We start from the raw sequence: 27,312 nt of genomic DNA, 5'->3' as shown, positions 1-27,312 counted from the left end.
GGCAGAGTAGAAGGGCGGTGCGCAGTGCCCAGCCAACTATGAAGAATTGTGGAGACGCGTGCCATCGCCGGCAGTCGAACCTTTTGCTACAAGAACGTTGGTCGTCCAATACTCTGGAGAACGAACCTAAGAACCGAATCGTCTATCGCCTACCAGAATCTTTGTTCAAACGGCCAAAGATACCCGGCAACGGATTCACGAGAACTATATGACGGCGCGATGTTTTGAAGTCTGCAGACAGTTGTGTAAAACTTGCGATTTTTGTAGTGACAACGGACTGACGTTTGATATAAATACATTATCACGCTATTAATAAGTGTCGTGAAGTGTTTTAGATTGATATTAAATTAAATCTATATCTAATATCGTGGTTCTGAATAGTTCTGTGATCTCTCGGATCTCTTTCATCATTGGAATCTAATTGGTACGTATATACAAAAAAGATTCTTGTGATTTCATTGTACTTAAATAATAACATCGTGATTAAGTTTTCGTTAGCAATATTGACGAATATTGGCAAATGTTTTGCCAACGTTCCATTGTAATACAGGTCCTGGATTTGTAATACTGATCATTTTACCTTCATGATGTAACACATATGAGCAAGACAAGCTGAAAATATTGTACTAATGCAGTGCCTTAAGCATCATTAGGTGTAGATAAATGGGAGAAATAAACTCTTATCCCGGGGATCATAGAAACGTTATCGATCAATGCAGAGGGGTTTTAAGGAAGAAGCGAAAAGACAGAAAAAATATTGAAAAATAAAGAGAGATCAGTTAAGTATTAAAGTAAAGAGACCAATATCTCAAGAGAAACTAAGGAAAACACTTTTTGATAGATAACTTAAGTGAAACGCAGATTTTATTTTTATTTTTAAAGGAATAACCCGCTAAGCTTCTATTTCAGAGGGTCATCTATTTTAGAGGGTGGGAAAGAGAGGATATAGAAGGAAGTTATGAAAAGCACACCACAATACCCAGACCAATTGAGAAAAAAATATTGTATACAAATTTATGGATTTTTTTCTTGCCACTAGCGGGAATCAAACCCGCGACACCAGTTTCAAAGTTTGACGTCTAACCAACTGTGCCACGGCACCTGCCATTTATTGGGATGTGAAAATCTAAGCATTTATAGGGCTTTTTAAGTATCCAATTCTGTGAATGGACGCTTACTTTGACTAGATGTACAACTCCTGAAATTGTGTAGATGTAGAAATCACGAAAATTAGGCAGAATGGTGAATGTTACACAGTGTGTAAACTAATCACTTAAACCAACCAATGTCAAACACTGTAAATGCCTAGATTTCCACATTCTCCAATAATTTCTTCATCGGTTGAGACTCGTATATACGAGTAATATATCAAAAAGATTTTTCCCTCGTCTCGGTTGAGAGTGTTTAATTTCAGTATTAGTCTACTCTTTGCTTCCAAAGTATTAATTTTTATGCTCCTGAAACTTTTAAATTGAATTACTAATAACATTTTACGAATTACTAATTTGCACAAAAGGAAAGCGGACATGCGTATGGCGAGAAAATAAAATGAATAATGCGCATTGCAAATATAACAAGGGACACATATTAATTTTATATGAAGATTCATGGTTCGGACATGTAGAACAATATTTGCAAGGCGGTGAAAGGAAAAACTAATTACTTGAAACAAAATCATTAATCAGACGCCTTTAAATAAAACCGTAACCTGAATTTCTTTTTTTTTACTAATCATCTGTCTAAAGGTAATAAATACACACTACGAGTATATCTTGTAGCAATATCATGGACGTTATTTGTCAGCGACATTATTTGACAATCGAAAATTTCAGCTGATGATTGAAAATCGGAAAATTTAGAATACATAATGTCTGTTGGCACCTTAAAATAATTACAAATTCAGAATAAGAAAATTGCGCGGGGAAAATTCCGTCTCCGGAGCGGTTTTGCGTTCCGCTGCCTTGCTTCAGGTTCCGGGTTCGATTCCCGGTAAGGTTTATATGAAGAAAAAAATTGTGAATTTAAATAGCAAATATTTTACTGTCACTGGACTTGTGCCTGAATTGTAAGTCTAATCACATCACCTTCCCGCAACATATGATCCAGATACGTTGCATTTTCTTTACCCACGAAGTGCCTTATGCACCGTTAGATGTGGATACAGGTTTAATGAATATAATTGTTAAGGTAACATAAAATTAAACTCACGATAGTTGTCTTGTGAAAATTAAAAAAAATATCAGCACACAGTGATAAAATTCAAAAACAATTCCGGAATCAAAGCAAAAAAAAATGTAGGACGTAACGGCCGATTGTGATTAAAAAAATCTTTGTTTTTATTTTACTAACTAAATGGGAAATATAGGAAAAAAACTAAATTTTACTTTCATATGATCTTTGAAGAAATAGTATAATAATAAGAAATAATAAAAAACAATAGGAATTTCTGTTCGTTATTTTTTTACTTATTATTTGATAAATAAAAAACAGCATTAAACATTTTCATCAAATTAATGCCAGTCACCAATGATCGAAATGGTTTTTTTCGGAGCTACGGAAAATTACAAAGATTAAAAGGTAAATTAAATTTGAAGTCATCAAACCGAATTGGTCGCAACCTTCACGATGATTTTTCTTAGAAAAAATAAACTTAATTGATTAAAGAAAGCGAGGAAAATGAGCATGAAAATATCCGACATTAAACGCATTAAATAAATGGCCTTTCATAAAAATAAACAAATATTATTAACAAGTGTGAAAACACCTTTTATAGAAACTTAAAAAACCAATCACCTTTCATTATATTTTTACAAAAAGTGAAGGAAATTCACTTGAGTTATGTACGTAATATGATTATAATTTATTATTTAAAAAAAATACTTATTGTTAGTGTCACACGTGTTGATTCTTAAAAGAACAAAACTATATATTTCGCGAGAGCACTCCTTACATCGACGGGTGATAGAAAACTAATATTACGAGTATACATACAGAATATTTTTCACAGTGAAGTTATAGAATTTATCCAAAGAACAAACAAGTAAATCAATGGTAGAACCTTAAACTGAATTGGTAGGTGGCCATTCCACTAATCTAAGGTGTTATTTTTCAGGGCCCGCCTGTGAAACTTTAGAGGAACATTCCTCATGGTAAGCTTTTAAAAAAATCATAAAATTTTTCCAAAAGTCATTTAAAAAAAAAAAGGTAATGATCCCAAAATGGAGTATATCTTTCATTTCTCGGACTAGCATCCCTTCCGCAAACCCATACCCCTCCCTAATAAAAAAAATGCGATCCAAACGTATTTTAACCAACGAAGTAAACGCACCAGACGCGGATAAGGGAAGCGGCTGGGTAGGAGAGGGGTAGGGGTTTGTGGAGGGACTGATTGTCCGAGAAATTGAGGATGTACTACATTTTGAGATCACATGTTTATTTATTTTCTTAAAATTACTTTTTGGAAATTTTTTTTTTTTTTTTAAGCTTACCAAGGGGAATGTTCCTCTGATGTTTCGAGGTCTGGCCCTGAAAAACCATGTGTATAAAGGCGAGCAAGCAAATAGGGACGCTTGCATATAACTTCCAATCCTGTCAACAATGTCTCAATTAATAATACACAGTAACATTTTTAGAAATTTAAATATTAATTTAAAAAAAATTAAAGTAAGTACTTCAAGATTCATAATATTTTCTCAACTTATAGCTACATTGTACGTCGAGCTGACCCATTAATAAATATTTTATTCTAATTAATTTATTCAATTGACAGTTTTTATTGATTTTCCAACATTTTTGTGTATTGTCTAAAGGATGTTTTAACAAGCACACATTCATATATAGTCTTTCATAATTTGCCTGTCACCCTCAATCTTATTTTATAAATTCTGACGAGACGTGCAGACCGTGCAGTCTAAACCAATCGTTTAAATATATATTTTATGTCAATCTTGTCACAAATTGAACCTTAAATCGAGCGTGGTAGGCGAACATGCCAATCTTTACATTTCGAGGCGAACCTTTCTCCACTCGATTTCCCTTTTCAGGATTTTTACCAGAGTAGCCAACGCATTGAAAACACTTGTTCGGTTAAAACGTAAACGGAACTATGCGTAATAATAATAATATTTTGCATATTTTATTCTAGAATACAAGTAGGGGCGTGTTTTTCATAAACTTTCTTTAAATTCTCCATCTTATGTTGTGCAACAAAAATCCTTCAGGGGATTTAAGCAAGTCCAATCAATTTAGCCTGGCGAATCCAGCTATGGTTGGACTGCAATCAGGAGATTTCTTGTTTTTCTGATTCTTGTCTGAATCCTTCGGATCTTGCATTTCAGGAGAGAATTCAAAGAAGAAACCTCACCTTCCCGAAATATTTCCGTTGAACCGCAGAATCTGGAAAGCTCGAAAAGCGGTTAAAACGCATTATCATTTTCATTTTTGATGTTTACGGCAAAGTGTATTTATCCAAAACTCGTTGGTGAAGATGGATGTATAGTAAGCTCTGCAAAAATGTCTTAACATTGTCGCTACAACCTACATTTGAAGAACCTACAGGCAAGCATTCCCGCTAATATGCTTATCACCATTCGTTGTCTGTCAATATTATCGTCATCGTTTACTCATATTATTCTTCATACCCCCTGACACATAATTTTCAAACGATTTTTTAATATAAGCCTTATGTATAATTTAAAAACATGAAGAATATGGCGATTATATATGAATGTTGTATTTTAATATGCCATAGAAAGTCGACTGCAACAACCTTTTATTGAACACGTAGGTATAACAATATTATAATGGTTAATTGCGCAATTCATAATGTAATTGGACTATTCATGATACTTATTATCTTTCATGCGTTAAAAGTATCATCATTGTGATAAATTTTACTCAAATAGCAAGTACTAAGTAAAATAAAAGTCTAATTTAAATAATAATATTGACATAGCAAAAATCATTGTCGTTTCGTGATGCAGTTTTTTCAAAAAATTATAAAATGAAATAAAAGTAAGTACCCACCTTAGACACAGAGTACCTTAGTCTATGATAAAGTAAGTAGGATACATTCTTGATTTGACAATCTTCTCAGAAGCGGTGATCTCAAAAGGCATCGTCACAGTAATTTAATATAACTGTTTTTGATTTCAAACATGTGTTATTAGAATTACAATGCGTGACATTTTTTCTTACAGAAACTGATATGTAACGGTTACGAAATTAATCTTCTTTAGTTTTATGCCTACAAACAGAGGTATGGAAAAATAATGAGACAAAGGTTAGTAAGTAAATACCAGAAAGTTATCTTCTAATTTACTGTTAGTATCCCATTTTACGTCCAATTTAACAATAATAATATTTAATATTGAATTTGATAGCTGATATTTTAAGGTACTTTCACCCTTTTAAAACGAAAGGTCGTTCGAGATCAGCATACATTTACACATTATTTAAGAATTTTCTTTTATTTAAGAATGCTCTAGCATATTTTTCCAATATAATCGGGTTTTGAACGAAAGAACTTCAAGAACAGGAAATAAATCAAATTATTTATAAAATCACTTTTTCGTTGCAGTATATACCTTTTTTTATTGAATATTATGTGTTTTTGACATTGAAGGCGACATGGTTCTAGAAGTAAGCTATTGTCATCCGGTCATTAAAAATTGGATCAAATAAATCACATTTTAATTATTATTTTTTAATATGGGATTTTCAATATTATTGACATTGCTTATAATGTAGAAAGTTTATATTTTAAAAATGGATTTTGTTTTGGATTGTGTGGGAAAAGGAAGGGAATTTCGGCTGTAAAATTTTATTGTGTTTGATTTTATTATCAATGGCAACAGTGACACACCGAAATAAAAACCCTTTGAAACAAGAATTTAAATAGGTTATTTAAATATTTATTTAATTGTGAAAGTACACATAAATAAAAATTAAGGTACAAAAAAAATTCCACCTAATAAATACAAAAGCCTCACCAAGCTATTTTTTGTGGCTTGTTGGTAAAGTTTACCAACATAAAAATTAATCCTACTAAAAAATAAATATTTTTACATAAACAATTACAGTCAAATTAAGGAGAAGTGTTGGACTGTATTCGCTCAATCAAAAAAATAAAAAAATAATAGGAAAAAAAAATATATCATAAAAAAAATATATACATATTATATATCAAACAACAAATGCTGCATTACTTATAAGTGTTAATCTGTAAGAGTAAAATTTTTGGAATTATTGTTTAATAGCATTTTATAATAAGCTCTTCATACATAATAGGCTTTTCTTATTTGCCTATGTATTGGGTGTTAATACAGGTTGTATCTGTTTTTTTTTTTGCAAATAAAGAGAACAAGAGGAAACGAAAAATTAATCAATAATGTATTCTCCTTCATTATTTTCCAACAAATTAGTCAATGATTCATAGTATCTTCACCGTACACTGCACAAATACTGCGAGCGGCTTTGGCAGCTTTATTCCCTCGATTAAACGCTAACAGAAAGAGGTGTCGAAATTGTTCACATTCATCTTCTTGACATTCTATTTTGAAGGCTTGTAATAAAATAAAATAATGTATCTAAAGTTAAAGTAAACGTCATTAAAAACCGAAAATAACAACATTTACAATTTTTTTTAAACTTTTAATGCTCATTTTTAAAGTTGGAAAAAAATGGACATTATGTTAAGACCTCATAATTTTATATTTACATTAGGTAGGTATCAGCTGTATATTTTATTCTAAAAAATAATATAAATTTTAAATGACAAAATATTTAGAGTAGGTAGGTACCCAATAAAAATACAAAACTAGGCAAGGTTATTGAAAATATTTTTTAACGGTTAGAACAATATGAAAATGTTCTCTCTGTATCTAAACTATATCATCATCATTTCCTTTCCGCACCTAATGGTTCAAAGGACACTGCATTGGTACACCAACTTCAGCGTATCTTGATCATTTTTGTTACATGAAGGTAATATGATCAGTCTTACGTTTCAAGTTCCAGCCCAGGGACTAAGAAATATTCTAGCGTAAAAATGCCCTTTTAATGAAATATTTCATGTCAACCATGTCGGAAATCAAACCCGAGACCTCTTGTATGGTAAGGTAACGCGCTTAACCATTACACCACGAGGCCGACAAACTAAATCTAAACTATATTATAGGATATATCCTATATAGGATATTCCTATATATAGGAATAGAAGAAATGCATACTTACTTATGTATTTTTTCAGATTAATCTGTGGTTTTACGATCAACATGGATAGTATTTTTCTTTATGTTTCCTATGACTACCTTAGACATAGGCAGCATAAGCTGTTTTATCTTCCTGCTTGCAGAACCAACCTGCCGAAGGTAATGCCAGATGGAAGAGCAATGTCTTTACTCAACCGTATCTCTTCGGATTTCGCCATCTTTCATATTAGTAAAAGAAGTTCAGAGAGGATAGCATCCTGTTTCTTTAATTGCTGGGTATTTTTATTTTACCATCTTTGTTATATATATTTAAATTGAAGTATAATTTTTTCGTGTAATGTATGACTTGAAACATTTTTGTAACGTACATAAACGTATAAAATAAAGAAATTGAAAACTGAAAATTGAAATTGAATTTTATATTTATACGGTAACACACAAAATTAATAATTGTATTTTTTATTAATTTCAATTTGCTAAACAGTTGAAAATGGAGATCTAACCGAATAGTAAATTTGACAACATCCAAAAACAATATAATGCGTAGTTTTCTTAATAATAAGAAAACATTTTTGTATAATGAATTCTTGTGAATTATTAAAAAAGAATCATAATAACATAAGCTTACTAACGTAGATTGGTTGTTATAAAACGAAACCTAAAATTGAAATATACAGAACGATTTCTTTAGGAAAAATCGTAATAAATCTGAGCTTCTTTATAAGTTCCAGCAATGGAATTTGTTATCTAAATAAATGTGTATGTAGTATTTTTGTTATTACTGCAGTTGTCGAGGTAACAATGAACATCTTGTGTCATTTAAATCTGATGTCCTTCGTAGGTGACTGAAATAATGTAGTAACGTGTTACCACATTGCGCCATCCTAATTATTTAATTTAATTAACGTAAAAATTATTCTATAATCAGTAAAAGCGTTGTGCACTATACCGTGGCCAGTAAAATAAAGACTGTTAAAACACATTCTTATGAATTTTAGTACCTACTTACGCTACTTTAATCTATATTTGGTGCATCTCTAAACAATTCATTTATTTATTTTATTGGAAACCCATATTTTAAAAAGCATTTTCTGTTTAGTGTTTACCTAACTCACTACGATGCAGAAATTTATCAAATTAAAATCGATTACAAATCGTACGAGTCGTGAACTGGGTTGTGGTCCCGTGGCTAGTGTCGCGGACTCACGGACCTTAGGTTCGAAGTTCACACCCCGCTCTACCACAAATTAGTTCCCATTTTCTAAAAGTGAGTAATTTATAACTCTAAATTTATTGCAACAGAGAGGGAAAACATTTTTGACAAGGGGAAAATGGAAGTCTGGCCATTTGCAGGGCTTATGACCTGTCATTGGCTGGTTTAAGTGGCCACTTTACACACTGTGTGACATTCACCATTCTGCCTATGTTTAAACATCCTCATTTCCTCAACTCATCCACCTGTTGGCTTTTGTGAAGTAAAAGAGCTGAAGTCTTTATCATGTGGGTGAGATTCATCCGGCTGAACCAATGAAAACAATTTTCCAATTTTTATACTTCTAAGAAATTATTTACAACTCGTTCAAAATGGTCCCAAAATTGAAATATTTGGGTAAACCATAAGAACGCGAATATTTCTTTTTAACTAAAAAAACTGTAAGTTTGTATAAATTAGTCTAATGTAATTAAAATAATTGTAAATATTAGTACAAACACACATGTAATATTAACAATAAAATTAAACACTTACGTGATCGATATATTTTTTTTCTCTTCTTAATTATTTGTGACTGGAAGTTAAATATTTAAGATCCAATCAACATAATTTACTGTACTTCGTGATTCCAGTAAATAATTATGATTTCAATCCAAAGAACTAAAGGAATAACTCGCTAAGTCTTAAGTTTATTTTAGAAAATTGTCAGCAGGTAGTAAACAGAGGAACATGAAAGGAAGTTATAAAAAATACACCACTACACCCAGACCAGTTGAGAAAAAAAAATATTTTCTAAGTTTTTTTTGCAACTGGAAGGAATGGAACCCGTGACGCCAACAGCAGTTTCACAGTTGGTCGTCTAACCAACTGCGGTACGACGCACAGTGTTTCGTTTTATACGAGCTAGACGGTAAAAAATATAAAAAGTCTCGAAACCAACTTGTGCGATGTATTTATCCTGCCATGTTGAAACATTGTACCAAAGGTATTTTTTTTATTTTTATTTGATTTAATAGCATAATTATACATTTTTACAATTTAAAAAAATTTCACTTGTTATATTTTTACTAAAACTAAAATCCCACCAAGCCACTTTTTGTAGCTTGTTGGTGAAGATTATATATATAGGTACTGACTTAATAATATTATTTACATTTATAAAAACAATGAATAACATATAAAAATTAACAGCCGGAAAGATCAGAATAAACATGTTTATACAAATAATAATATATAAATTTATTTTTTAAATACAAGAAAATATATGAAAAAATAAAATATTTACACCCAAGCTACTATTCATCTATATTTATTTTTTAAACTAGCATTTACGTGATAGTTCACCGAAACGAACCAATTAAATTCTGAAAAAAATTAAATCTACGTAAAATTATAAGTTTAAGGCGTAACATATTTGATTTTTTAGCTGAAATTTATTAATAACATTATTATGCACTGCCGCAAATGTATCTTGCTGGATAAATTCTTTCATGTTAAAAAAATCTCTTGGCTGAAAATCGTGTAGTTACATAGTCTTTGAAAAATAAACGTAATGCGAGGTGTTGCGAGAAATAAAACGATAATATATTCAATTGAAGATTAGTTGCCAGTATATTGCACAACATATTTTTAAAATTACGATTTTTGAAGTTTTTGAGAAAAATTCTCGAGGAACGTAATAAACAAAAAAATATGGGCCATAGAATGACTAAATTTATACATTTCTTTACAGGAGCATTAACCATGTTTCAGAATAACACATGAGTAAAAACTATCATGCATACCTTTCAAAGTAATTTCCATTTTTTCTGAACAAAAATAAAAAAAATAAACTCAAAATACAACCTTGAGGGCGACAATGAGCGAATGATAGCAACTAAGTAATCACAAATAAATATATGTACTTTAGGGTGTAGTCATTAGTAAACGGTTGAATTAGTCGGACCAATTAAGCATGTATTTGCCAAGTTGAATACTTTCAAGACGTCATCGTTCAAACATTCTGAAGGGAATTTACAGCTTCTAGCATGTATGAACCGAAACCGTGTGCGGCGCCTGTCAAAATCTTGAAAAGAAAAAATGAGACTACTTTTTAAATATTTAATACATTTTGATCGCACATTATTAACTCGATCCTTCATCAGATAAAAATAATATTAATTATCTACGTTGTTTAGAATCGACCTTTTTTGTTTCAAATTCCCAAGAATTAATCGAAATGCCTTTTCTTGATATGTTGTGAATGAAATAGAGAAACATTGTTCCAAAATAATAATCTAGATCATCGGATAGTAATGCATGTTATTTCTTTATTGCTATGATCACAAACCATAGCGAGAGGCCAACATTCCGTAAGATTTCCTTGATTAATCATTATTTTTATTAAATTAAGTAGGATACTGGAAAAAATAACAGCAAAATTTAATCAATACTGTATGTATAAAAAAAAAATTAAATAGAATTAAATAGAAAAGTAATTAATAAATTCATTACTTTTCTAAAAAATAACGAGTGAGATTTACATTTTAATGCATTAACAGAGTTTGTATTGAAAATATAGAATATTTGTTCAAACTTGTATCCATACCTGTATCCTGAATAAAGGTGAATGCATTTCGAAGTTAGTTCAAGAATTGTTACAAAAAAATAATTCTTTACTTCTAGTGCACCTACCATGTATTCGAATTTGAATTAGTTCAAGTAAAGCAGGGCTGTCAATTATTGATTACATTATTTTAAGTAAGAATCAGCTATAACTCTTCGGTCTCACAATTTGAGTAATGAAATTTCTAAGAAAATCATAATTTAAGGCTTCTACAAGTATTTTTAATGTATAGTTTATAAAGCGCAAACATTTATTTTGTACCCTTTCAATAGCATGAGAATGAACTTCATAATAGGGTGACCAAACCGAAGAATTATATTCAAGTCTACTTCTTATTAATATGCAGTACAATTGTTTCACAGTAAATAGATTTTTAAAATTTGATGCTACTCTCAAAACAAATCCAAGCATCTTCATTCCATCATTAGCGATCTGATTAATATGAAAGGTAAACTGTAGTTCATCAAGCAAAATACCCAGATTTTTTTATTTGAGAGACTCTTATCAAATTAATACTATTTTAACAAGTAAATTTAATCAGGTTTTTAGATCTACAAACGGTTATACTTTGACATTTACTTATATTTAACCGAAGTTTATTTAAACAACACCAATTGTACAATATATTTATATTCTCCTGAAGAGTATAACAATAAGTTTCATTTTTTATAATCTTCTATATTTTTAAGTCGTCGGCAAACAGTAGAATATCAACATCTTTGAAAAATTTTATTATGTCATTTACAAAAATACTAAAAAAATCGGTCCTAAGTGGGATCCTTGAGGAACGCCAATTGTTGCCAAAAACGGTTGTGACATAAAACCATTAACTTTCGCTATCATATATCTACCAGTTAAATAACTTTGAAACCAATTCAGCATATTCCATCTAACTTCTAACAAACCTAACTTTGTTACCAAAACTTCATGACAAACCTTTTCAAAAGTTTTACTAAAATCAGTGTAAATCGAATATACTTGACATTTTTGATATAAAGCATTTATTATATAATTTTTATTAATTATCCGGATAAATAATGCCAGACGTTATCCGGAAACGCAGAAATCTGATTTCAAAATCAGAAAGTTGGATAAACCAATAAATTAAGGCAATATTTTGAAAGAAAACGGAAAATTGACTCTAAGAACACTTTTTTACTTTTTGATCAAATTAAAAACTTAATTGCTTAGACAAAATAACCGTTTATGAGTAGCAAGGTTTCTGATAACAATCCGGATATTTGGTAATCTGGATGACTGGATTTCGGATAAACGGAGTTCTACTGTATATTATATTATTAAATGGAGTGAATTACATAATATAAAAGCTAATTAAATGTTGTTAGTACAGATTTACATATTACAACAGAAATGGAGAACATTTTTAAGAAAGAAATATGTAAGACCATGTAAATGCCCGAATTCCCAAATTCCCCAATAAAAAAATCCTTTACCTCGATCGAGATATCTATCAAAGCTATTTTGTTTGTATCTGTTGAGATATCGGTTTCTTTAGATGAAATCATAAATGGGTTAAATTCCTATATTAGTCTACAAAGATTTGGACGTATATAGGTACCTATTTAAAATATTGACATAAATTGTTACTAAAATTGCCTTCTGCAAGGCGCAGACAAATCGGCTCAATAACAAATATAAATGATTATATTGTTATATGCATTCACGTAAAATATTGTACATAATATTATTTAAGTTGCCTCTCTACACTTACAAAGTATTTACTGTTATAGTTTTTTTATCTTGCTGTAGCAAAATAATTGCAAGTATTATATTATTGAATGAACATATAATATTTTATATAATATTGAATGATAACTTTGTATTTTTATGATTAGTTCTTACAAAAATTCAAGATGACGTAACTAACTTAGATTTCACGATCCAGCAAATTAACGTCATGTATCATCTTCAAGTCGGATAATCACACGAACAGTATTTTTCAGAAAACGTTCATTATATTATACCTGCATACTTTGAACAAAATAAAGAAAAACCCAAGCATATGTTTAAAATAATATTCTTATTTACTTTTCACATAAAATACACTAATTATTATTCTCTGTTGTTATGCTGTGTATTCTTAACAATCCTTGTTAATTTTTCGGACAACGAAGTTGATACGCTCGCAGAAATGCTCTCCGAAACATCATTAGAAAGCGCTGAAAATACGCTTTAAATGAAAATTTGCTTTGCCGTGAAAATCAAAGAAATTCAATTATAAAAGATGTACGTATGTAAAATGTATTCAAAAAAGTATTTCACTTTCAGGAATGTTTATAAATCTGTAAATTCATAAAAAAATGATGTAGAGATTTTTGTTTATATATGTTTACAAATTATTAAATTATTATACATATCCACAGCTAATCGAATAATATGGGAAACTATTTAAATACTTCCCCAAAATATGTGTTATTTGCCGGTAAATTCTAAAGATTATCAAGTTTGCCTTGAGTTGATTAAAGGAACATGCAGTTTTTTTCAATTGTTAACCATGTTATTTGAATACAAAGGCACTATACTAAATAATCTGCGACCATCTGCATACTTCGAGGAAGCACAAAACCTTGGAAATACACAAACAATACTAGGCACTCTTCGTCTGCTGCACAATTGAAAAATTACGGATTGTTTTGAAATTGTATTGTATTTTGTTACGAGATCCTCACAAAGAAGATGAGCGTTTGTTTTAACATCAGTTTACGCAATTCATAAAGTTTTAAAACTAATTTCAAACCTCAAACTCGAAGAAAAGAAAAAATCAGAAATAAAATCAAAAATTTAACTATCGACCATCTAAATAGTCATTTTCTCATTACATGTATCTTCTTCTTGCGGTGCCTTGGTCAGGTCCCTCCGACGTTGGCGATCACTATGGTGAAAGCATCTCAGTCTTGCGCTACTTCCGCAGCCAGGACATCTGCTTATTAGATGTATTCGCCTTAGTGATTCCTGGGAAAAGATGACTAGAGTAGTTTCCCGTTGCCTTCTCCGGTGGATTTTTCTGTCGGGGTTACCTTAGCTAGTTGGTTCTGGCTTAGAGGCGCCAGAAACTCGCCTTTTATTCTCTCAATCACATCACACTCAGCATCACATCCAGCAAGATATGACTCACTGCGACCACTGACAGTTCGAACTCCCTTTGAAAAAATGTAAATAAACCAGTAATTATGGAGATTGAAGATGTCTAACTAATAAACTTACTTATTTAGAAAATTTGTCGGTTGATGTCGTCCGTCAATTAATAAAATGTTTTTAAGCAATAATAATTATGATACTTTTAATTGATAAAGTGTCTAGAATCGATTGCAATGGTATATACAGGTATAAGCAGATCTACAATGAATACAATTATTCGCCTGCTGTGTGTTGAATGCCTCAGCGAGACTTTTTTTTGCAATCTCTAGGTTCAGTCGTATCACTCCACTATTTTAGAAATTACATTGGTTACATATTCCATAAAGGGTAAATACAACCCCCGTTGCCTTATGTATAAGTCACTGATCAACTTTGCTAAGGAATATTGAAAATAACTAAGTTAACCTAGCTAACAGAAGCCTAACCAACGGATCAGTTACATCTACGGCGCGGCGATAGGAAAAGTCATCATACCCATACGCAACGTTTTACTAAAAAGTTTTACTTACAAATTCTCAGTTAAATCAACGTCACTTCGTAAGGCGCCCTTGAGGTATAATATTACGAAAATGGCGCTTTGTAAGTTATCAATAATAAAACGAGTAGAGATATAAATTCTATTGCTCTTTCCTGTATGTTTATTTCTTTTCGTTGATGAGTATCGAGACGCCGCGCGACGATTCAAAAGAAAACGATAAAAAACAAGGTGTTAAAAGATTATGTGTTACGGTTTGCCGGATCTGTGGTCCAGTAATTTTACCTGTGCCGCGAAGAATATAATACTGACTTCTGCTTCAGCCACCATGACTGTCCTAAATTTACTTAACGAGTTATCCGAGGTAGAAATATCGACCTATTTTCCAGCTAAATAGCGCATTCAATGAGGAAGTTCAGTGTTTTTAAAACATATTTTTATTTTTTAATAGACTATTAAACTAAGCCAAAAAAAAAATATATATATACATCGTATTATAAGGGCCTTGACTTTTTAAAGTTTTGTGTTTCTAAAATAACTCCTCGTGTGACGTCAAAAGTTCTCTTCCGCTTATTCTCAATCAGTTCCGTCCATTGGTCTCGTATCATTGGTTGATTTATATGAACCAGTGACGTCGTTCAAAGTAATTCGTTTTTAATAAAAAACAATTATTTTTTTCGTACATTTTTAGGAAAATATGCCGTATAATTTTATTTTTATTTTATTTAACAAATTTACGGACATTTTCCAATTAAGACGAATCATATAACGAAAAAAAAACAATATTAATACAGTAATAAATAATAGAAGCAATACAACAAAGAAAAGCAAAGACAAGTTATACAGGCATTATGGAATTTAGGTTATTCTACAAATATACAGTAAATTTATTGGGAATATTTTTTCAGTTTATTTGTAAAAAAAAACAATTTACAATCAGAATAATTAAGATCTTAATTTTCATTTACAAATTTCATCATTCTGGGTACAAATCTGATCATTCATTCATTTTTATTAGGCGCATGGAAACCATAATTAATCTTATGATGACCGAGGAACAGAATTTCATTATTTCTGAGTCTTCTTTCTGAGATATTTGTTGGGGAATAGTCAGGATACCAAATAAACTATGAAGTATTTTAAACATGCAAATAAAATCTGCATTAAACCAACGTTGTGAGAGACTGGATATATTAAGGAAAAGTTCCATGTCGGTATTGATATAGTTTTCTCTTGTAATTCCTAGTTTGTACGCAATTTTTCTTATAAATTTATGCTGAACTGATTCGGTGCGATTTATATGAGTAACATATATGAAGGATACCATATTACGCAGGCGTATGGCGTATTCAAGAATGGGACGAACCCAATTAGCAGTGAAGTGTTTTTAGAGTTAATACGATTTTAAAATCGGATGTAGCTCTATTGACAAATCCGGAGAATTTAAGAGATTTGTTAATGATATATTTAATGCTCTAATGTTTACTGTATCCATCTCCCATAGGGCTGAGGTTCCTCATTCGTTTATAATAAGGAAGGTTGATGTTTTGTTGTTTGTTCAATATCTAAGGCCAAAGTATTTTATGGACCTACTTTTGAAGGCGTAAAGATTTATAAATTATTACAATTATAAGAATAAAAGGGCAATAACATGAACGGTGAACTAAGTACAGCGATTGTTAATAAACCCATGTCAATCAAAGCTGTTGGCAGTGCGTGGAGTCTTGGTCGTGAGTCGTGACACTGACAGATGTATGGAAGTGAAATTTGCAACTGACACAGGAAGTATAAAAACAAAGTTAAAACGCGCTATGTTTTGTAATACATAATGCATCTACACTTCTGCTTTTTGCGTGCGCTATCCGCGCCTTATTAAGTTTATTAATTTCTTCCATCTGTTGATCTTTGTGAAGTTATAGTTAAAACCTTTATTGACACGGGTGAGATTTATTTGGCTTAATTATTTCTTTACATACAAGCCAACGCCTGCAAATATTAAAAAAAATATAATTCTTCTAAGACAAGCTGGTTTAACCAATAATATTTTAAGTTTATCCTTACTTTTGTAGACAAAGGTTTCAGCTTTTTTAACTAAACAAAAATTAACGTATTATATGGAAGAATCAAAGAAATATGGATGTTTAAATATATAAAATACTAAAGTGACTACTTAAAACAGCGTAACCCAGTTTTAAGTGGCCACTTTAATATTTCGTAATCCCTGTAAATGCAAAAACTAGAATAATCCGTTCTCTAAAATGTTCATCTCCATTTCTGTTGCAATATGCTAATCTTAATAACTCCCAAGAAATTTAAATCCAGTCCTTGTCTATACAAATTTGGAAAAATATAAATTATTGAATTTATTTTATTGACATTTTTTTTGTTTACTTATTTTAGTACATTTTTTATTACATATTTATGAAAACATCACTTTATTTATGAAAACAAAAAAAATACTCCATAGACATATGGCCTGTGCGTGGGTATACTAAATCTAAAATACATTATGAGATCAATATATATATATAAATATACTATTAACGGACGATGTTTACTTTAGAAAATTCCTAAGGAATAATTGAAAGCCATTTTAAATTGCGATCGTTTTTATTCTAGCCGCGTTTTCCTTCTGAAAACTGCGCATGCGCCAGCAGTCGCATTATTATTGGTTGTAATAGAGCGCTGTTGTCGTCCCTAGCGGTGAATAGTAAAAGTTGTATGTGTGGCGCGAATATTCAAATATTAGCTGACAATGCACATAACGTAAATATGTTTAAGTATTGGTATGTTTGTTTCCAGGGATGAGTTCTAAGGACCTGCCCTTGGCGAGGGGCCAGCCCGTCTGAACAGGATGAGAACCGTGATGACGTCACGCGGGGCGCTGTGGCTGGCGTGCGTGGCGCTCCTGGTGAGCTGCCGCCAGGCGCAGCGCCCCCCGTGCCCCCCACCCGATACCATCCTGCCATGCGTGTGTGCCACGAGGAATGAGGAGCTCCAAGTATGGTAAGTAAGATACAAATTCTTGTATCCATTATTGTTTCTGGCAGTGATGCTGGATTCAATATCCTTGAATCTCGTCGCTAGATTTTTCTTGGGAAACATTTCTAAAAAACTAATTTCATGCACAGTTTTACGCACCCAGAAGCCGTATGAATGAAAGTTAGAAAATCACGCATTAATAGGGCAATTTGCTTACTGAGTGTTTAATAGCTATCTGTTTTCTAAATGTTTTTAAATATTTGTATGTAACCACTTACCGACTTTTCTATGTCTAGCGGTTTCGAGACGTACCCGTCTCTTCAGTAAACCGGTAGACATATAAAAGTCAGTAAGTGGTTATAAACAAATATTAAATAACATTTAGTAAAATGTTTGACCACAAAGTTAATGCTTTAAATATTAATAATATCTGTTTCCTATTTATGAACTTGTCATTTGTGTAATATTATGTAAATTAAAATAATTCAAACTTTACAAAACTGTTTTCTTCTTCAATCGGACATAACCAATGGTGTAAAGTCAACAGATTAAAACTAAATATTGAAAATACAAAACAATGTCATTTCATAGAACAAAACAACCAATTTCCTTTAAGTAACTGATAGAAAACTCCAAAATTAATGTAGTTAATTCCATCTAAAATTTAGCAGTTGTTTTGGACTTTAAACTGATATACAACGAACATATAGATAATACAGTAAATAAAGCACTGACATTACTAGGCTTCATTAACAGAATATCCTCTGATTTTACTAATGGCAGCATATCAAAACTCTTTATTGCTCAACTATTCACCCTCTTCTAGAATATGCCTCCGTGGTCTGGCCTCCATTCTATGTGAATTGTATAAATCACATTGAATCAGTCCAACATCGTTTTCTTTGAAAAGTAGCGTGGATGCTTGGACTGGAAAGAGGTAACTATTAATATACTGATATAGAGTCAATGTTAAATATTTCTAGTCACAAAAACGTAAAACTAATATTGACTCTATATATATATATTTATATATATTCGGCATACTAAATAGTATAATCAATCGGACAGGTAAAATTCTGTATTCCGACTCGTAGGTTGAGAAACAATGAAGTACTGTTCATCGATCAGCATTGAACAAACTATGGCCTTAATTCTTCAATTACCCGTCTTTGTCATATTGTTAACGTAAGACAAGATCTGGCCTTTTTTGGTTGAAGTTTACAGCAATCTAAACAAGCACTAAATAAATAGTTCAAAATTTGTCTTGATGTCCCTTATGTTTGTCAGTGCTTCTTTTTTAATGTTGTAAATTGTTCTTATATTGTAATATTCATCCCTATAAATTGTATACATCGACAATGTCCATAAATAAATAAATTCGTACATGATATTTACAGTCTACATTACGTAATTGGTTAAACAGCCCGTAAAATAAAGCTGACTAGAATAGGGTTTTTTAATATTTTTTAAAAATATGTAATTTTATTTTTAAATTAGCAAACAACGGTAACGCTATTACTATTTTTTTGTCAGACGTCAAATAAATTTTCTACTAAGGTTTAGAATATTCATATTATGAATTACTTGAAAACGAGACGTTTCATATCCTGTGGGACAAACGGCACGTATGATGTTTTGGCGCCAAACTTGTGAGAAATGTTTGTCAGAAGCAAAGTCGGTGATCATAACGCGTGACGTCAAAATGACGTGATGCCAGCTGCGAGCCGTTTTGTATGTGCTCATTTCTAAACTCGAAAATTGTAAATGAAAACTTGTTTTGAATACATTGATAGTTATCATTAGAATCCTAAAAACCTGCTCTAAATATACATTATATTTTTGATGTTATTCTCGAGTTGTGAAAATACCCTATTGTTAAATAAAGTGTAGATACTTACATTAGATTGTAGATATTATACAAACTCACAATAATTTGGAGTTTATTATTTTTCAAATACATAAATAATTCCAAATTGGTCAATTATATTGTAAAAATCTATCTTCCTTATCCTCAACCTTCTAACAGACCTTTCTGAATGGTTTATTTATTTTTTCAGGTGCACACATAGCGACTTACCAAAGGTTGTGGAAGGGTTGAAAACAATAGGCCAGTACATTTCTCGACCGATAGACGAACTTATCATCGAACATAACCACCTACCGGCGCTTCCCGGGCGAGCCTTCCGCCCTCTCCGTGCTCTGCGCCTCATGCTGAGAAACAATCACCTAGAAAGAGTTGCTCCAGGATGGCTGGCCGGTCTGGAAGATTCCTTAATGGAACTGTTTATAGTAGAAGATGATCTAAGAAGCTTACCGGTAGACAGCGTAGCTCATATGAAAAAAATACAAGCTATCACTATAGAGAGCGATCAACTTAAAAGACTACCAAGTTTCTCACGACTGAGCCACTTGAAATATTTAAAAGTCCAATCATCATCGTTGATAGAATTAAACGGAAGAAGTTTCAAACACCTTCCTTTATTAGAAAAACTCGAAGTAACTGGCAGTCCAAGACTTACCAAGCTCGAATCTAATCTTTTGCATGACCTACCCAGACTTTCAGTTGTGAATATTTCTGATTGCGGTTTGACTTGGATTCATCTCAGAGCTATGTCTTTGTTACCATCTCTTGCAGAAATATCTTTCGAAAGGAATAAAATATCTGATGCAAGTATGGTGGGGCGGGTGTGTCGGGAACTCCCAGCATTGGCCACTCTAAAACTCGATTCAAACCGAATCGACAGATTGAACGAGGCTTCATTTGTAGATTTGCCATCACTAAAAGAATTGACAATATCAAAAAACAAAATTGAAGAAATATTCCATGGAGCGTTTCACAAAGTACCCTCCTTAAAAACTTTAGATTTAAATTATAATTATGTCCAAAGAGTACACCCTGAGTCATTCTTACAGTCATCTGGAAGTGGACTTGAAGAATTATGGCTTCTAGGAAATGAAATTAATCATGTCTCTGAGCTGCGTGCTATATTGGACGCATTACCTAGGCTGAAATTTCTAGATATGGGGAACAATTTGTTGGAAGAAATCCCATATGGCGCTCTCAGAGGGCATCCAACATTAGAACGACTTCATTTAGATAATAACAGAATACGGACGATAGAAAGAGAAGCATTTATGGCAATGCCAGCACTTCGAGAATTACGATTAAAAAACAATTCTCTCTCTAATCATATTGATGGTCCATTTTGGAATTTACCCGCTCTTAAGGGACTGGATTTATCAATGAATTTCTTTAGAAGATTAGAACCTCGTTTAATAACAAATTTGCCATCCCTCAGAAGAGTTGATATAAGTAGTAATAATATTGCCATTATTGATCCGATGACTTTCTTAGAGACGCCACTTCTGGAGCATATTAATATGTCTGTGAATTCATTGGCTTCTATCCATCCTGCTACATTTAGACACCTAATGGGTCTCTATGAATTAGATGTGAGTAGAAATCGTCTTCTAGAATTTGTGCCCGGACTGCCAAGAGGAATTGAGTATGTACACATGTCACGTAATCAAATGACTGCATTTCCATTACCTCCATCCCCAGACCTTGATCTTCCTTCTTTACGAATGCTAGACTTAAGCGCTAATGCAATACGAAATGTCCCATCTGGTGTGATGGCTACTTTGCCTCAGCTAAGAAAATTAGATATTTCTTTGAATGGTCTGCAACAAATAGAGGAAGGATCTCTATCTGGATTATCTAGACTCGAAATGCTTGATCTTCACAACAATATGATAGCTAGTATAAGCCCAAATGTGTTTAAAGATGTAATTGGTTTGACACATATAGATTTACATGGAAACATATTGGAAATATTGAAATCTGATATTTTGAGAGATGCTCCGCATTTAAGGTCTTTAGACCTCAGTAGGAACAGGTTACACGAAGTTGCAATTAATGCATTAGAAAAGTCTAGAAATTTGGAAATCATCAACTTATCATCAAACTATCTTACATCACTTCCAGAAACTTTTTCAGGATTATCAAAATTGGAGATATTAGATTTGAGTAATAATCAAATGAAGATGGTTTCACCACCAATACTGGGAAGCCTTACAGGCCTTAAAGAACTAAGAATGTCAAATAATAAGTTGCTGGAATTAAGAGAAGGAGCTTTTCAAGATTTGCAGAGCTTAGAAATATTAGACCTAAGAAGTAATGAATTAGAAATGATTCATCCTGGAGGAATTCGAACATTGCCAGATGTAGAAACAATACTTATGAGTGAAAATCGCATTATTGAAATACCAGATGCTGCATTTGCAGAATTACCATCTTTGAAAAATTTGGAACTTCAAGACAACAATTTACACCGAATATCCAATAATGCTTTTTATAAAGTACCACATCTGCAGTTCATGAATCTAAGTAACAATCAAATTGGAGGACTGGAGTCAGCTGGACTAAGAAATATAAGATCATTAGAGGTACTAGACTTGACCAATAATAAAATATCGAGAGTTGGCTCAATGGCTTTTGAAAAGATGGAATGGATGGTTGAACTAAAAATGGACAGCAATAAAATATGTGCAGTTCAGGGAACTCCTTTCAATAACATGCCAAGACTAAAAGTGCTAAGCATGAGAAATAATAGGATGACATCACTACCAGAAGAATCTGTTAAGACTCTTCGTAGCAATATTGCAGTTTTGGACATAGATGGTATGAATTCTGACAATTTTTTACTAGATATATCTTACACAATATAAAGAGATTAAAGAATGTTTCACACATTTTTTTTCAGGTAATCCCCTTGTGTGTGGTTGCAGTTTAGTTTGGTTCCGAGCTTGGTTACAAGAAGCTTCATCGACAGGTCCGCGCTGTGCTGATGGCGTTCTATTGAAAGAAAGGAAACTCTACAGACAGGATTGCGACGGAGATAAGCTGAAAGAAGAACCGGTTCTTCCAGGATGTGAAAGTGAAATAATTGACACAACGCAATATGGAACATCTGAAGTGTTTGCCCCCTGGATGGAAAAAATACGAGATCAATCTATACTAGTACCACAAGTCGGTAATAATGTTCAAATAGCCCCATCACCAGAAGAATCTGAGTATTTTTATGATGAATATGTTGATTACCCTTTTAACGACACCAACATAGTTGATTTGGGTAACTCTTCCAATAAGTACATTAATTTAAACAGATCTCATCAATTTAACTCCACACCATCATATCACCTTATTCCTGGGGATACACCGACTCTTTATGCTGGACAAAATCCCAATAGAACACATTTGAATGCTCAGAATAATAAAATGAACCCAGGGTCGGGTTTTACATTCTTTGGAATGCCTATACCATCTTTGAACATTGGTAAACTCTGGGGTTCAGAAAGAAAGACTGAAAGAAAGATGCAAGATGGAAGAACTAGAGGTGTAGGAAGATTACAGCATTACCCTCCTTCGCAACCAGATTTGCAATCTGGTGGCTTTGTTCCTCTAACACCCGGTTCTTCAGGTGGGTTTCAACCAATTGCAGATCCGAATATGACATTTTATCAATTTGATAGGGAGAAAATAAAAGTCAATCAATCTTCATGGCCACCAGACTTCCCATCAACAATAGGTATGAATCAAAAGTCTGATAAAATTCCCTCAGATCATTCCATGGGTAATATTAACTCGGGAGAGCAAGGAGTACATTTCAATTCACCACTAAATTCAAACCTCAACGAGAGTGTCAGCATTGATGGTCCACGAGATTCGTTCGAATCATTTGGTAATCCTAGCTTCCATAAAGGGGGTTCATATCAGAACAGATCTATTACAATAATTAAAAGCGGAAGTTCATCACCAGATTTAGAAGAAAAATTGATCGATAAAATTTTGCCAGGTTCAGAAGAATTAAATTTAAAGGCAAGGAAACCAGAACAGCATCCAGGTAAAATAAAAAGCGGGGAACATGATGGTTCAGAAATTACTGGTTTTAATTCCACTAGAATAAGTTTTATGAATAATGACGTGAATCTAAAATTTAAAAATGAGACAGACGAAACCGTTACAACATTCCCTACGGCTTATATAAACCATCAGTTGTCTTTGTATGCAAAGAATGAAGAGAGTTCATCGTTACCGAGTGCCGTGTTAGCTGTTCCAGGAGGAACATACATAGCACCAATGGGGAGAAAGTCAGCAACAATTACGAAGGTGGAAAATCCACACAGTTTTACTGACAACACTCAAATACCATCTTCAATCGAACCCTATAGGGTTAATAGTCGTGGTAGCAAGACATCTTTCAACATGGAGTATGAAGTGACCACAAAATCTAATCTCTTCAACTCATCTCATAGTTGGTATTTCATGAACTATAATCAGAGTGGTTTAGAACCGTATGTAGGTCCCGGTGTAGAAATGTTTGGTAGTAACAGAGCTGGTAAAATAACTTGTGATATTTTAGTGTGTAGTGTATCATTATTTGTTTTCCTCGTGACATTTGTTTTACCTACTTAAAACATATTTTTACATGATTTATATTGTGCAATGGACAATAATTTTACTTTTAATTTATGCTGAATTTCTGTTGATCATGTTAAGTATAGTGACATACGTACAGTGATTTGTTAATAAAAAAAATGTGCAAACTGTAATATTATTGTAAATAGAAATAAATAATCTTTAAAATACTATATTTCGTAATGATGACATTAATATTTTTTGAGTTAATTTCTCTTCAACAAAATAAACATCTATATGCTGATAATTAAACAAAAGTAATTTTAATTCATCAGCAACTTATTTAAAATCAGCAACCCCAAATCATCCCATACTAGTTTTTTTAGCAAATCAGAAATTTTCTATTAATAAAGATAAATTATTAAATCAAATAAAAGTATTTTAATGCTTCTCTTATCAAGAATTTTATCCTTTGACCAAGGTTCCTACAAGAATAATATTTCAAAAATACACAATGTCATATCCGCTACATTTGATATTTCTACTGATCCTTAACACAGTTTAGTACCATGGAGTTGGGACTCATGTTCAATAAATAAGTTAATAATTTGTAAATAAATCAATAAAAATAAGAAAATAATAAAGGATTAGAGTGGAATTGCCCAAAGAGCAATAAAATACTTCAGGAACAACAAAGATTACACAATTAAATGATTCCTAACTGAGTAATTAACATCTGTTGAATATAGAAAAACTGTACATATTTCAAGTTTTCGGAAAAGGAGAAAATTAAAAAATAACTCAGTTGCTGACTTTTTATTTACCAAGGAAACAAGCTTTTTGACTATTTCATGTACGTTTGAATAATTAAAAAAATATTTTCTACATTCAATTTGGAAGGGTGTGAAAATACAAAATCGTAAAATAAATATTACATTTATTTAATGTTAACATTTGTTAATTTGAAGCAATACACAATTTTTTTAAAGATTTATTTTTATATTAAGTAACACAACATTGGGTTCATAAAAAATGTAAAAGAAATTTAATACCATTATTTTTAAATAATGCATAGTTTGTTTTCCTTTTACTTTGATGCTAAGTAACTGATTCAAGTCTGTAGTCTCAGCTTCAAGCACTGATTTATTGAGTTTTGTACATGTTATCAGATTAATGTGGGAAATGATTACCCGAGTAGTATTTTTACCGCACTTCCCCTGGTAAATAGAGAGTCCACAGCATTTAGTTTTTTATGCAAAGATTTATTTAGTTTATAAAATACGCAATTTTGAAGATGTGTGAAATGTCTATTTAAAAGTAACAGTATCTTAGATTATGATTTTTTCTTTTCTTCTTTGCTAGCGGGGCCATCTTTTTTATCTCCCTTGGCCTTCTCATCCTTACTTTTGTCTTCCTTTTCTTTCTTATCCTTGGCCTCCTCCTTCTTTCCCTCCTCCGCATCCTTATTAGTGAGCTTGTTGTTGATGAGATTGTGCAAAGCGATGATGGACCTAACTAGAGCAGCGAGATACACGACCAACATTTGGTCGTTGGTTTTGACGTAGAGGTTGTCGGTGAAATTGTCTTGCGTTATATCGGGGAGCAGATTGAATATGTCCTGCCATTGGTAGACTATTTGATGGTTGATCGGGAGCTTCCCTTGCGCCACTTGATACAGATAATCTTGTATTTCTTTTAATTGAGTGTAGAGTCCTCGAAGACCGAGCAGCTGGTTGGTTATCCGCTGCGACAGACTTCCTACAGTGGTGTCTTTAATGTCTCTTAACAGATGTTCTACTCCCACCTCCTCCGCCTCTTCTGCTCCAATTTCACTAGGAACATGGTCGAAGGTTTTAGAAGTGGGTGAACCATCGTCGTGAACTTCTTCGACGGCTTGGTACGCTTCGGTTGGTAGGCCAAGATCTTTCGGTTTGGCGTCAATAATTACGAGGACTGAGTTTGGACAATATCTGCGAACTAATTCATTAATGGCGATATCGTTCTGGTACAGTTTAGGTCCGGTGTGATACCATCCTACGACCCTTTCGCGGGCATTTACCTTCTTAAACATTCCATACATGTTCTCGAGGTAATCGTGGTCCAGGAACCAAACTGATTTATCTTTATCATCTTCATCAAACGGAACTGAAAATAGAAAAAAAAAAATATTCAATACAAATTATTAAACAATTCAAACATTGTATGAAATAACATTATTTTTTTTTTAAATTGTTTATTTTTCCATACATATATTTACATAGAACTTTAATTAAAAAAATACACTTTAAAAAATACATCTTAAAATTAAGCTATAACATAATTTGGAAAAAATGCCCACAAAGACTTCAGCGTCCGAACATGGGTCATTCATTTATTAATGATTTATAAGTTTATAGCATATAAATATGGTATGATATGACCATGAAAAGAAAAACAAGATTAACATATGCTGATATTACAAAAACAGGATTTATTTACAGTGTGGAGATATTTTGCAATATATTTTTTTTTAAAAAAGGTGTCCTTCCATGCTAATCCAAGACCTCAAACCTACTTTAAAATGTATCGGTGATTTAATGTTTTGTAATTCCTTAGGTAGAAGATTGGATGTAAGGAGTGCCTCTGTGCGAATGAGCTTAGTTCTGCATCCAGGAACTGACAGTACACTATCGGATCTTTTGCTAATCCGATTTAAATTATTACTAAATAATTCCTTCGAGTATAAATCATTAGGCTAGGAAAAATACAAAGAATTAACTTTACAGGTATGTAACCCACACAAGGAATACATAAGGACCAGTAAAATAAATTTAAATGACCATACACAAGAACATAAAAAATAAATGATGTTTAGGCGTGATGGCAAAAACAAAAATTCTGATTACTAAAATCAACGGTGGAGAGATTATGGTATATTAAAATAACAATACCTGCAAAACTGTTAGAGACATCTAGAACTCCTTTGGATCGCCAGCAACCTAGGAGAACGCCGACGACGCGCTTTTGATTACCAATTTTACCCATTCGATTAAAATGATCAACTACACTTAATAAAACAAGGGGGTGCACTACGACTTTCGTCGCCGTTATATCTTGGGAAGGCATTTTTATTTAGTGTTTTCACGAATTAGTTTGATTTTGGTTTGTCAAGTCACTCCACCAGAAGCTAAACCATAGAAATTCAAAATTAATAGACCTAAGTTTGTCTCGGAGTGACAAATCGAAATCTGTAAATATTGTCTGTGTAAG

The 27,312-nt window shown here is 32.2% G+C and overlaps 2 protein-coding genes across 2 annotated transcripts; one reads left to right on the top strand and one right to left on the bottom strand.

Annotated features, from left to right (window-relative positions):
* Positions 1-48: 48 nt before the first annotated feature.
* On the top strand, positions 49-24,245 carry LOC148275185 (protein artichoke-like). Its single transcript, XM_088236042.1, has 4 exons — positions 49-424; positions 17,466-17,669; positions 19,703-22,326; positions 22,409-24,245. The coding sequence occupies exons 2-4, from the start codon at positions 17,518-17,520 to the stop codon at positions 24,118-24,120; spliced, it is 4,488 nt and encodes a 1,495-aa protein (XP_088092168.1). The 5' UTR covers positions 49-424; positions 17,466-17,517; the 3' UTR covers positions 24,121-24,245.
* A 619-nt stretch (positions 24,246-24,864) lies between these two features.
* Positions 24,865-27,246, bottom strand: Rpn8 (regulatory particle non-ATPase 8). Its single transcript, XM_088236044.1, has 2 exons — positions 26,994-27,246; positions 24,865-26,208 (listed from the first exon to the last, which is right to left on the bottom strand). Exons 1-2 carry the CDS (start codon positions 27,166-27,168, stop codon positions 25,397-25,399), a joined length of 987 nt encoding a protein of 328 aa, XP_088092170.1. The 5' UTR covers positions 27,169-27,246; the 3' UTR covers positions 24,865-25,396.
* Positions 27,247-27,312: the final 66 nt, after the last annotated feature.

This window comes from Micrasema longulum, unplaced genomic scaffold, assembly GCF_059751315.1.
Source record: "Micrasema longulum isolate JH-2025_06_02 unplaced genomic scaffold, ASM5975131v1 h1tg001492l, whole genome shotgun sequence".
In the NCBI taxonomy this organism is placed as follows: Eukaryota; Metazoa; Arthropoda; class Insecta; order Trichoptera; family Brachycentridae; genus Micrasema; species Micrasema longulum.
This window is presented reverse-complemented; position numbering and strand designations above follow the sequence as displayed.